At 37.9% G+C, this 13,944-nt stretch overlaps 1 protein-coding gene across 6 annotated transcripts in view; it reads left to right on the top strand.

Moving 5' to 3' along the window:
• Dnah6 (dynein axonemal heavy chain 6) overlaps positions 1-13,944 on the top strand; it is a 243,015-nt gene that overhangs the window by 94,306 nt on the left and 134,765 nt on the right. For all 6 annotated transcript variants that reach the window (XM_087204323.1, XM_087204324.1, XM_087204322.1 and 3 more), the window contains 8 exons: positions 631-811; positions 2,123-2,219; positions 4,696-4,915; positions 6,190-6,354; positions 6,448-6,561; positions 9,515-9,640; positions 9,725-9,880; positions 10,123-10,284. In XM_087204323.1, coding sequence (XP_087060449.1) covers positions 631-811; positions 2,123-2,219; positions 4,696-4,915; positions 6,190-6,354; positions 6,448-6,561; positions 9,515-9,640; positions 9,725-9,880; positions 10,123-10,284 — 1,221 coding nt within the window. The remainder of the gene's footprint in view (positions 1-630; positions 812-2,122; positions 2,220-4,695; positions 4,916-6,189; positions 6,355-6,447; positions 6,562-9,514; positions 9,641-9,724; positions 9,881-10,122; positions 10,285-13,944) is intronic.

Below are 13,944 nucleotides of genomic sequence, written 5' to 3'. Positions count from 1 at the left end.
CTTTTCCCCACACTTGGAATGGCAGGAGACACTTGCAATGTTAGGAAAGAGGCCTATGGACTTTAATCTCTCGTCTCTTTTATTCACAGTAATTGTCTCTAATAGGAGAGACAATGCATGAGTTCTTCACCCTCCTCATGTATATTTACCACTTGTTCTGCAATGAATAGGTTTTACTCCCCCTCCTTTATTTTGCAAAAAGGTGAGAGAAAAATGTACCATAACTGACAAAAAAACCCCAAACTTTATCATGATAAATGTATATATATAGATATAGATATTTGGAAATACTGATACTGGCCTCCTCCCCAACCCTTCAGAGTCCTTTATGTAAGCATCCCACCTCTTCCTAGAATGTCTCCTCTGGGCATTTTAATCGTGTTTCTTGAGATCCATTCTTGTTCCCACACAGCAGATTTATAATAACTGCACTCAATGGAAAGTAAGGTGAAATCAGGCTGACATGAGTCTTTGCCCTTTAAGGAAATTTCTTTCCCAAGGACCTGTGAGGAACCATAAAACAGTCCCTCCATGGAAAAAAGAGTGGTTTCCTGTGTGATGATTTTTAATATAACCATATGTCTTCAATTTGGATGTTAAAAATGGATAATGCCAGTATTTTTCTCCTAGGATGAGTGGCTGACCTGCCAGAGAAACTGGCTTTACCTAGAAAGTATTTTTAATGCTCCAGATATTCAGAGGCAGTTGCCTGCAGAGGCTAAGATGTTTCTTCAGGTGGACAAATCGTGGAAAGAAATCATGAGGAAGGTGAACCGGCTGCCTAACGCTCTTCGAGGTGCTACTCAACCGGGTACAAAACAACTTTTTTTAAAAACAATAAAATCACCTAAAGTGTTTGTCATTCCCAAGAATCTAATAACATGTGGTGCATTTAATCCTTGATTCTGGTAAGCACTGATGACTAGAAATATTTGTTAAGCAATGTGAATTGAATACTGTGCTTGTCTCATTGCTGTTATCTCTCAGTGTGGTTTGTACTTTCCGTACCACAAGACTCTGCCTCTTTTTGTTGTTCTTACAATCTGAGGATGTTGCCACAGGGTTTCAGTGATGCTTCTGATCTCACAATTTTGATTACAAGACATATTTACATTCAGTTGAGCCATCCTGTTAAAGAAACCTGCAGGAAAGAGGCAGTGAAAAACATATGTGGATCTAAGGGAGAATTGTTAAAGGCAGAGGGAAGAAAAGTCAGGGCTCCCGAGGTGAGAGCATGCTTAGCATGCACAACAGTTAGCATGGAAATCAGGGCAGGCTGGAGTGCAGCACACAAGGAGACAGGCTCAGGAGGTGAGGCCACAAGCTGCTTGTGCTTGGATGGGCGATGGGCATCCGACGGGCTTGTTGATTACAAAGGGCTGTGGAGGCCATAACAAAGACTTTGCATTTGATTCTCAGGCAAGTAAGGAAGCAGCTACTGTAATAGGCACCAAAACTACAGAGATGAATGAATCACGAATTTTGCTCCTTAGGGAGCTATATATAGTTCACTAATGAAGAAAGTGTATCCCATTGCCATAATTTTGACATTTAAAGATGGCAAAGATATAATAATGACACATGTAAGAAGGTGACAATGAAATGGGAGGACATAGAAACAGGCTTTGTTTGAAGGGTCAAGGAGATGGCAAATGCTTAGCTTTTGTTTGTGTACTCCCAGCTACCTAGAAGTCCAGGATGCCAGACAAGAAAATTTTGAGTTAAATATAATTGTTCATACATGGTTAATATTAAAATTAATGTTATCATTAAAAATAATAGTTAAAATTCTTCACCAAATACTTCCAATTTTATTAGCCTATACTTTCATCCATTAAAACTAAGGGGTTTTTTTTGTTTTGGTTTGGTTTGTTTTTTGTTTTTTTGAGGCAGGTCTTGCTCTGAATTCAGGCTAGCCTTGAACTCACTATGTAACACAGGCTGCCCTCAAATTTGCAATAATCCTCCTGCCTTAGCCTCCTGAGTGCTGGAATTATAGGCTTGTACCACCACACCTGGCTAAAGATTTTAAAATATTAATTTAATATTATATTTTACTTTCATTTAAAATGATATTCTCCATTTTAATACAGTTTTATGAATTCTTTTTTCATATAAACAGGGCTTCTGGAGACTTTTCAAAACAATAATGCATTACTTGACCAAATTCAGAAGTGTCTAGAGGCATATTTAGAATCAAAAAGAGTTATCTTTCCAAGGTAAGTTTATAAAGTAATCTAAATGTATCTTAGTAGTTAACTATCAATCGAGGTTATGATTATAGCCTGAAAATATCAGACAACATCAGACAATTAAAGAGGGAAACAAGAAAGTTTTATGATAGTATCTAGATTAGGGAGTATACATCTCAGAAAAAAATACAACAGGTGGGGCCGGAGATTTAGCTCAGTGGTTCTGGCACCTGCCTTGCAAGCGCAAGGACCGGAGTTTGATCCCCGGTACCAAAAAAAAAAAAAAAAAAATACAACAGGTGTTGCATATGTGTACCACCTCCCCATAATGAATGTAATAATCATTATGTACTGAAAATATGTACTAATAAAAATAAAAATAAAGATGTAAGTGGTAAATAAATAACCACAATACAGGAGGGATTCTTGGATGCAGCCTTGCTCTGCTGTTTTACTGTTAGATGGGTGTGCCCGTGTGTTTGTGTTCACAAATGTGTACACAAAAAGTTAGGGAGACTTCTTTTGCCTCAGTAGTTTTCTTTGGGTTGACTGGTGGGGATAAATAATAAGCTCTTCAAGATACTTAGGTCTGAAAAGAATGATGCTCACCCTTCCTCATGGGAGTAGAAGGAACCCTTAGCTTATTTACCTGCCCCCCTAAAAATCTTCCTATCTTCAGCTCTCCAGCCTCTCCAGCTTCAATTCCTTTGTTCCCTCAAGTCAGTGCAGACCATAGAGTGTTCACCCCTCTCCCAGAGAATGGGTCCCAGGAGACCGGGCATCTCACTTTGAAATGTAGGCACAATTGACAACCCTGGTCCTAGAGCTTGAGAGGGAAACCGGAACATTTTTAACATCTAGTTGCATTACTTGAGCAGGGTTTGGTCAGGAACACAGAAGCCACTCCTGGTATTTAGAATAAAAAATTCATGCAGGGAATTAGAGGTTTTCACAAGTGTTACTGGGAAGGAGAGAAGAACTGAGAACCACTTTGAGGAAGTCCAGTACAGGTAGGTCTCATGGAAATTACACTAAAGTCTCAGCTCTTTGCAACAAAAAGGGGGGGGGCGGTAATCAGGAGGTCACCTGACAACCAAGTACAAAACCCGGTCTTCTTTAGTCCATCCATGTTAAGTGGGAGAATTATGGCCTCTGCTTCCCATGCACCTCTCTGGTCTCATATGAAAACATCTCATGGGAAGAGTATAATCTAAAATCTTGCTGGAAAGGGATTTTGAGAAAGGTCATCCTGGCTCCTCCCTGATGCAGGGATATTGTTAAGTTGACAACCAGCAATCCAGGACATTTACTAAATGCTGGTTTGTACACTTGATCCTGAGAGAGTTAGGGAGGAGGAAAGTAGTAAAATGGACCTTTAGTCACTGGAAAAACAAATTTGGAAACCATTGATTAAACTTTAATCATTAATTGTTCTGGCCTGTAGAATGGACTGTGAGAATCAGTTGGAATAATACATCAAATTCTATTAGAGAGGTTGAATATAATACACAGTGTATTTTACATTAAAAAAATGACAGAAGAATATTTTTGGTTACGTAGTCCAGGGATCAGCCATCTTTTATAAAAGGCCCCATAGTAAATATTTAAGCCTGTGCAAGCTATAAAGTCCGTTGCAGCTGGGGATTTAGCTCAGTGGTGCCACTGCCTGCCTAGCAAGCGCAAAGTTTGATCCATGGTACCAAAAAAAAGTCCATTGCAGCTAATCAGCTCCTCTACTGTATCATAGAAAGAATGGTAAATGGTATATTTACATGCCCATGTGACAATAAATCTTTAATTACAAAATAAGTTGTGGGCTAGATTTGTTTATGGGCTATAACTTGCCACCCTCAATCTACAGCAAAACAGTATTATATAAATTCATCAGTTTCCTTACTCATACTAACAATAAAATACATATAAAGTTTTATTTCTGCATATGAATAGCCTTCATGTAGTTAAAATGGTGCGTTGGCACAATTGTATTCTGCCACTTTTCACAGTAGCACATGCTGCTAGAAATAGCATATGCCTTTGGGGTGGGACAACCGCCCAGTGTACATTCACAGAACCAAATCAGGTTCCTACAACCATTCATCCATGTATTGTCTGTTCAATAAATAATGCATTGAATGCTAGGTATGTGTGAGTTACTAGGCAAGATTCTAGGGAACCCACATAATATATCTTCACTCTAGGAGCTCAAAACCAAGACAAATATGTGAACAAAGCAGGATCACAGCAAGAACCAGCATTTTTTTATGATTTTTATGAAAAATATCTATTATGTACTAGCCACTAATTCTAGGTGTTTGAGATAGATCATCACTAATCTTCACAACAAACTTGTTTAGAGGCATATGGCCTCCCTAAGAACTAGTATAACTAGAGGACCAAGAAATCAGAAGATAGGGGCATATGTGGCTAAGGAATTTATCTTTTATATCTATCTGAAGCCTACTGTCCATTTCAAGGTATATTTTAAGGATTATCTTTAATCCAGATTTTACTTCTTGTCAAATGATGAACTTCTGGAGATTCTGGCACAGACACGAAACCCACAAGCTGTGCAGCCACACTTGAGGAAATGCTTCGACTCCATTTCAAAGCTCGAGTTTGCTCTCATGCCTCCTGCCGAAGGAAAAATTCCTGGTATTGATGCAGAGCCAGAAAAGGTTTATTCTAATGATATTCTTGCCATGCTGTCACCAGAGGGTGAAAGGGTGAGATGCTCTTGTTTATAATTCCTCACAGATAAACTGTGTCACTCTTCTAGCGTTGGGTAGAGGTCTAGTTATTCTCACTGTGAGCATGCTGGGCATTCTGCTAGTCCAGCAGTTTCAAGGAATGCCAAGATAAAATGCCCTCAAAGAGCTCAAAACCTGGTGGAGAAATCATCAGACAATTAAAAATCATTACAGTAAATGCAATGGCAGAAGCATGCTCTGTTCTTGCAAACAGTGTGGAGAAAACTGAAACTATATCTTATGCAACCATGCACAAGAGGCACCATAGTGGACTGGTTAAGAGTACCTTGGCCACCGGGATTCATTCTCCTCTAAAGCAGAACTAGTAATAGTGCCAGCCTCATGGGATGGTGAGGATTTTCAGCTGTTACTTTATGTCATCTACACAGAGTGGTTCCCAGTGAACACCATGTAAGTAGCAGTTATCAGCAGTGTCTTCTCCCGGGCCCCCCATAGTGCCCAGGGCCCTTCGCAGTGAATTCCCAGAGTGAATGGATTAGTAGACTGTGAGGAGCCAAATGACTGCACAGAGGAGAAACACACACACACACACACACACACACACACACACACAGAGTCAAGGAAGGTGAAAAGCAGAATCTACTGTGTGGTTCTGAGCAGACAGAGCATTCCAGACAGAGGAACTGGACAGGGAAATGTCAAGGAATTGGATCCAGTTACAGTACAGCAGTGTAACTGCTGAAGTAGTGGGAACCCATAAACATATTTTTGTCCTGAATTGATCCTCTTGCAGAAAGTGGAGATTAAGGATAAAATCTCAAGAAAACATGAAATTTAAACATTAAGTCTAAAGAAGAATAGATGAAAAAGACCAAAACAAGCAGGGCAGTCAAGTCATTGGAGTCTGAGAAATAAATATGAGAAATAATAAAGGTGTCAATCAGACTTTTCAGTGGGAGGGCATGGGCAAGTTTAATGAGTAGAGGTTTACAGGAATGGTTAAGGATAAAAATCAGATGACAGCAAGTGCAAACATAAAAATAATTGAAGAAATTCATTTAGTAGCACTTATAGACACCTCTTCGAAAGAGTTGGGCCCAAGAAAAAGAAGTAAAATAAAGTAATGGGGTGGGGTCAGGTATAATGGAATATCTATAGAAGGTTCCAGTATTTGTGGTCAGGCTTCAGCATTTACTCACCACAGAGTTCAGTCACAGAAACACAGAAGATGTGCAGTTTACAGGTCCCACCCACGCCATTTTGATCATTGTTCTGACTGCCTTCTCTAGGTCAGCTTGGGCAAAGGTCTCAAGGCCCGAGGCAATGTGGAGGACTGGCTCGGTAAAGTGGAGGAAGCCATGTTCATGTCACTGCGTCGCCTGTGCAAAGCTGCCATCGCTGATTATCAGGGGAAATCGAGGACAGACTGGGTGGTTGCTGGCCACCCTTCTCAAGTAATGAACTCAGGAAATTTCCACTTCTGGATCCTTTCTTGGTGAGATGCCTCACATACTTAAAGAAGATGGGTTCTTTTTTTTTTTTTTCAGGTTATCCTGACTGTTTCTCAAATTATGTGGTGCCGGGATTTGACTGAGTGTCTAGAAACAGAAGACACTAACCATGTAGAAGCCCTAGAAGTTTTTGAAAAAGTAAACTTTGAGGTGAGATTTTTTTACCAGAGTGATATTGAACATATTCTACTACAGTGTAGGATCATTTCAGTGGTTTTTGTTAGTATGATTCATGCAAATTCACTTTATTTCTGAAATTCTAATGCTCTGTCATTGAGTTATCTCAAAGCTTTGTGGGTCTTACTAAAACCATTTGTGTTCAACTTTTTTAAGGGCATGACCTTAGTGTTTGTGTAATATTGGAGTGAATATTTACAAAAAATAGAAGGAAAAACAACTCGAGGGAAACATCATGGTTGTAATGGTTTGCATCTCTTAAGGAATAATTTATTTATAGGCCCTAGGTGCCTCTCCTAGAAGTTCATTTAATCCAGAAAATCTCTGGATTTGTGCCATTTCTATTCCTAGGCTCAAATGTGCTTTTCTGTTATAGAATAACCAAACAACTATCAATAAAGTAGTAAGTAATTTGAAAGAATCTACCACTCTATAAAAACGTTTTAGCTACAGTTGGGAAATGCTTTTTTGTAGCTAAACTAGTCTACCACCTTAAAATTTTTAAGTGCATGATATTGTACTGTTAATGGTAAGCACAATGTTCCAAAGCAACTCTCTCAAACCTGTTTGTCATGTACAACTGAAACTTTCTATCTTCTGAACAACTTCCCATTTCCCCCTCTCTCCAGCCCCTGCAACCATCTTTCTACTCTGCTTGTATGGTTTGACTTAGATACTTCATATGAGAGGAATCATGTAATATTTGTCCTCCTGTGACCAACTCATTTTCTTAAAGTCTTCCAGATTTATCCATGTTGTAGCATAGGATAGGATTTTCTTCTTTTTAAAGCTGAGTAATATTCCACTGTATGTGTGCACCAAATTTTCTTTATCCATTGATGGTCTTTTAGATTATTTCTACAGCTTGGCAATTTTGAATAATATTACTATTAACGTAAGTGTGCAGATATCTCCTCAAGATCCTGATTTCAATTCTTTTGTATATGTTCCCAGAGGTGGTCTTGCTGAATCATATGGTAATTCCATTTATCATGTTTTAAAAACCTCTATAACTGTTTTCTATAGTAACTGGACCATTTTACACTTCTACAAATTGTGTACAAGGATCCCTTTTCTCCACATCCTTGCCAATTCTTGTTATCTTGTTATTTTTGATAATGGGCATCCTAACAGATGTGAGATGAAATGACATTGTGGTTTTGGTTTTAATTTTACTGATTATTTGTGATATAAGTGGCTTTTCCAATACCTTTTAGCCATTTGTATATCTTTGGAGAAATGTCTATTCAAGTCCTTTGTCCATTTTTTAATTGGGTTATTTGGTCTTTTGCTGTTGCATTGCAGAATAAATTAGACCCTTCTCTTAAATCATATAAAAAAATCAATTCAAGGTGGATTAAGGATTTAAACAGAACCTGAAACTATGAAACTCCTGGTAGAAATCATAGGGGAAGTTTATGACCTTTGCATTGATTTCTTGGATATGCTACAAAAGCACAAGCAACAAAAGCAAAAATAAACAAGTAGAATAGCAGCCAACTGAAAAGCTTTTACACACCAAAGGAAAGAATTAAGTGAAAAGGCAAGCTGTGTAACAAGGAAGCGTAATTGAAAACATCTATGTGATAAGTTCATGGGCCTAAACTTTAACTCCAAATTCAATTACACTCCCAAATAATACTGCATTCCTAAAAGTTTTTTCTTTAAAACAGAAAAAGGAGAGAAGAATTTTCTAGAAATGAGAGAAAAGTTTCTCAGAAAAGAGGGATGATTCCCCAAAGACAGTTCCATTGGCCTTTATGCCGAGGTGCCCCTGGACCAGCATTGGCCTAAGTGAAAATTCAACACAGGAGTCCATGACCCTCAGAGGCACCACTCTCCTCTGCAAAAGATTTAATGACTTATGTGAAAATCAGAAGTTCAAGCTTTCCAAAAATGTTTTCATTTAATCCCATTGGCCTGGTTAAAATGCTCAGATTTTCTGATTATCAATGGGAAAATCTACCCTGAAAATGAAGAGTATCACCTTTAACCACATTTAACTTTTTACAGAACAATCTTCCCTAGAAATGGCATCACATGGTGGTTAAGATCATGGGCTTTCCCTGAAGCAAATATCTACTGAAGTTTCATTTTACCTCTTCATATCTGGGTGACTTCCATCAAGTTTCTCAACCTCTCAAATTTTCAGTTTCTTTAAATGTTAAACAGGAGTAAAGAAAATATATTTCACAGAGGTCTTATGGGAATTAAATAAGTAAAAGTATTTTCTCTGCTTGGTCACAGAATTCTATATTCTTAAAATTAGTTGGTTTTAGCAAATGTCTATTCCATATTTAACAGTAAAAAGATAAATAGGGTATGATTGAAAAATACAACGAATGTTTAATTTTTTAAAATTTATTACAGTAAGACACATTGCCCTTTATCCCCCACAAAATACTCCCCTTTTCTTCTAAACACATGTATGCCATCACTTTTGCTATTTTCTGAAGCAGTTCTAGAAGTCCTTTTTCATTAGTGTCTTTATGAGATGTCATCAAATATACAGTGAATACTGCTGCTGAATGTCATCCAGCATAAAGGCAGGCTCATAAAAACATCATAGTGTGTTCCTCTTCCACTTTATTTACCAGATGTTGCACCATATGATTTCGGGCTCTTCCCTAAAGTCAGAATGACCGTGAAAAGTGAATGCTTTGAATAGATTCAGGACATTGAGGCAGCCACAATAGCACAACTAAGAACACTCGTGAAAAAGAACTTCCAAAACTGCTTCAGAAAGTGGCATGAATGATTGGATAAGTTGTTCAAAGTGAGAGTATTTTGAGACGAATTAATGCTAATGTGTCTTTTACTCTAATGATTTTTTAATATTTAAACATTTACTGTCTTATTCAGTCATACCACTTATATGCAAGCTGATGTTGGAAAATTGACTATGATAATTTTTTTTAATTTGTAGAGATTAAATGCCCTAGCTGCATTAGTTAGAGGAAACCTTCCTAAATTACACAGAGACATCATAACTGCATTGATTACTATCGATGTGCATGCAAGAGATATAGTCACTGAACTTGTTCAAGCTAAGGTAAAATTTTCATTTAATTAAAGCATGTATTTCTTTCTGGCATCAATGTATTCTATACGTGTATCATTTATATCACTTATGTAGGTAGACACAGTTGACTCCTTTGAGTGGCAGAGACAACTACGCTATTATTGGCTCATAGACCTGGATAACTGTGTGGCTCGAATGGCGCTCTCTCAGTACACGTATGGTTACGAGTATTTGGGAGCATGCCCAAGACTGGTTATTACTCCTCTCACGGTAAGTTACTGATCACTTAGGTTAGTATCATGAAAAACCTCATCAAACATTTTAACTTTTAAAAAGATTTGCTAAAACAAAGATTAACTCATTTAGTTATGTGCATGGATGTTTGAGGACATATCAACTGCTGTAAAACCTTCCTTAGAATAGTGACTCTTCTCCTATAGAAAGGAAAGGACTTATGAATTTGTCACTAAAGTCGCTTTTCTTTGATCATGACAGTTTATTGATTTCTTCAGGACCGCTGTTATCTTTGCCTCATGGGAGCTTTGCAGCTCGACCTGGGGGGTGCACCGGCTGGTCCTGCTGGCACCGGGAAAACAGAGACCACCAAAGACCTGGCAAAAGCTCTTGCCATCCAGTGTGTGGTCTTTAACTGTTCTGATGGTTTGGACTACAAGGTAGAGTTCTTTCATCTGAATGGTAATGTTAAGTATTTTATGTGGCTTTCTCTAACTGCAACATGGCATAACAAAACAAGAAGAGAAAAGGGTGATGATGTACAAGGGAAAAGAAGAGGGGCAGGGAATGGTTACAGTGAAAAAAATGGAACAAGGGAAAAGAGTTAACACGTGGTGGACTGGGTAAGTCCAAATAAGAATCAAGGCCTGGGAGGATTTGTAAAGTGATGGAAAAAGTTAAAAATCTATGTGTCAGTAAATAGAAAAGAATTATGATGAGATGCTAGATACAATAGTAGAGAAACCTGGAAGCAAAAAATAAGTTTACAGGAGAAAATGAGCAATGTAGAGACTTATATACTAAGAATAAAATATGTAGGATTATAAAATAAAATATGTAGCATTTTTTTTCAGTATGGTGGTTCTCAAACTTTTTGGTCATGGAACCCCTTTACATTCCTAACAATTATTGAAATAAATTACATCTGTTGATATTTACCAGTTTGAGATTTTTCTGCTTATATCTGTTATATGTATTTGTTTTAAAACATTAATAATCCCAAACAAGAAAATTTAGTAACATTGTTTTCATATTTTTAAAAATCTCTGATATTTGTTATACTAAAATATAGCCAGATTTTCATATTTGCTCCTATATTCAATCTGTTGCAATATGTTATTTTAGTTGAAGTATTTGAAGAAAATCTAGCCTCACATAGATATATATACTCTGAAAAAAAGAGGAACATTTTAATAGCTTTTTCAAGTAATTGAGTCAAAAGGGAAATAACACATTAGTATTATGAAAATACTTTGAGCAGACCCCTGAAAAGAAACTTTTGGACTTACAGGTATCCTTGTTTGTTTTCAGTTCTTCTGGGGGTTGTTCTTAAAACTAAAAATATGTATCTATATACATACATATACTTTGAACACTATCTGTCAACTCATTAAAATTTTTATTAGAAACAACCTTCCCACTTTCTAGTCTAACTCTACATCAAGAATTATTAAATTTACACATTATTCCATAACTAGAATCAGATCCACTTTACTATGTCTGGGAGTTGAGTATAAAAATGTAAACCCTTGGGCTGGGGATTTAGCTCAGTGGCACCACATCTGCCTCACAAGAGCAAGGTCCTGAGTTCAATCCCTAGTACCACACACACTTTACACAATCCTTATAGTATAAAGATTACTCATAGCAGTTTCATGGAATATCAGCCCCAATGAAAAGAATCAACACAACATCACAAACCTCCCACCATTCAAAAGAAAGCATTGCCAGCATTAGGGTTATAGGTTGTTTAAAATTTCTTTTCTACTTTTTTTTTCTTCTTCAAGAAAAAATTTTTTTATCTTTAGTATGCATATGGCATCTTTTATTAAAATACATATTCTGAGTACAGAGGAAGGGGCTACCAGGCTGCCATACCACCACTCCCAGAGCAGAGGTAGGGGCTTCCGGGCCACCATACCACCACTCCCAGCACAAAGGAAGGGGCCTCCAGACCACCATACCACTGCTACCAGCACAGAGAAAAGGGCTTCCAGGCCACTGTACCACTGCTCCCAGTGCAGAGGAAGGGGCTTCTGGGCCACTGTACCACTGCTCCCAGCACAGAGGAAGGGGCTTCCGGGCCACCCTACCACCATTCCCAGTGCATAGAAGGTGAGCCGCACGAGCACCAACAGCACAGACCCCCCTCCCCCCCCACCTGCCCCCCCCCCCGGTCAAAATGAGAAGACACATAAACAAGTCTCAACACCAGACTTCCAGATCGCCTACAGCAACTCCAAAGGGAAACGAGATGGAACACTGATATGCAACCACCTGGACTCCCTGAACTGGCAACAAAAGAGCATCTGGAAAAAAATGAAATAAGAAATAATTTCTCACATAACAGCAGAGATTGTGCTGATAGTGCAAGATGTGATTAATAAATCTAGAGCAGACTAGATTAAAAAAATAGAGTATCTGAGGAACATGATGGAATCCCAACACAGGAAACAACTGGAATCCATAAAATAGGTGCAAACAGATTTCCAGGAGGTTAAAAACTCCATTGAAAGTCTACACAGCAGAATGAGCCAATGCAAGGACAGAATTTCAGATATAGAAGATAAGATTGCAATTAGTGACCAGGAAAAGAAATATTGCTTCAAAAATTTAAGGGACCACAAGAAATCACTCCAGCAGCTGATAGATGGTGAAAAGAATAATAACATAAGGCTGATTGGAGTCAACAAAGAAACAGGAGAGAGTGCAGATGACATAAAAAAAACTTCACAACAGTAATGGCAGAAAACTTCCCAAGCAGGGGAAAAAAACTTGACATACAGATAAAGTGAGGCATATAGGACTCCAACTAGATTTGATCAAAAAAAAATCTACACATAGGCAAATAATTGTTAAGATTTCAGAAACTCAACAGAAGAACAAACTTCTACAAGCAGTTAGAGAAAAGAAACAAATCACATACAAAGGAAAGCCCATCAGAATCACAGCAGACTTCTCAACACAAAACTGCAAGGCAAGAAGAGCTTGGAGTGACTTATTTCCAGCCCTAAAGGAAAACAGGCTCCAACCTAGACTGATGTACCCTGCAAAACTATCTTTCAAAACTGATGGAGAAATAAGATACTTTGATGACAAAGAGCACCTTAGGAATTTCATGAATACCAAACCAGCACTCCAAAAAATTTTAGACAATATCCTAGGAAAAGACAATGAGGATCACAACCCCAGGAAGCCCAGCAGAATGAATCCATCAGGCATGACAAGAAATTAAACACAAAGGGGGAGGATCCAACAAAAAGAAAAAGTCATGACAATGATAAGTCAATACATGTCAGTTATAACCATCAATGTTAATGGTCGCAATTCATCAATCACAAGAAATAGACTGGCAGAATGGGTCAAGAACCAAGATCCAATAATATGCTGCATAGAAGAAACACACTTAATTCAAAAAGATACTCATAGACTGAAAGTTAAAGGGTAGAAAACAATACTCCATGGGACAGGAACCCGAAAAAAATCAGGAGTAGCTATCCTCTTTTCAGATCAAGTGGATTTCAAAGCAACACTGATTAAGGGAGACAAAGAACACTACATCCTTGTAAAGGGAACAATCCAAGAGGAAGAGATGACAGTCATGAATATCTATGCACCAAACACTAGTGTGCCCAACTATATAAAACAAATATGGACATGAAAAATCATATAAGCACTAATACAATTGTAGTGGGGGACCTCAATACCCCACTGTCACAAATAGATAGATCAACTAGACAAAAAAGAAGTAATGAAATACTAGAACTCAAACTGTTGAACAAATGAACTTAACAGATGTTTACAGAGTCTTCCACCCCACAAAATCAGAATACACATTCTTTTCAGCTGCACATGGGTTGTTCTCCAAAATAGACCACCTACTCGCTCATAGAACATATTTACATAAGTGCAAAGGAATTGAAGTTATCCCCTGTATATTATCAGACCATACTGTGATGAAATTGGAGATCAATAGCAAAAGAAATCACAAAAACTGCATAAACACATGGAAATTGAACAACACACTTCTGAATAACCAATGGGTCACAGAGGAAATTAAAGAAGAAATCAGACAGTTCCTTCAATTAAGTGACAATGAC

This window comes from Heterocephalus glaber, unplaced genomic scaffold (genome assembly GCF_053883595.1).
Source record: "Heterocephalus glaber isolate CG9 unplaced genomic scaffold, H.glaber_assembly_v1.0 deba00000470, whole genome shotgun sequence".
Lineage (NCBI taxonomy): Eukaryota > Metazoa > Chordata > Mammalia > Rodentia > Bathyergidae > Heterocephalus > Heterocephalus glaber.
The sequence above is the reverse complement of the archived record's forward strand: the minus strand, read 5'-3'. Positions and strand labels throughout refer to the sequence as shown.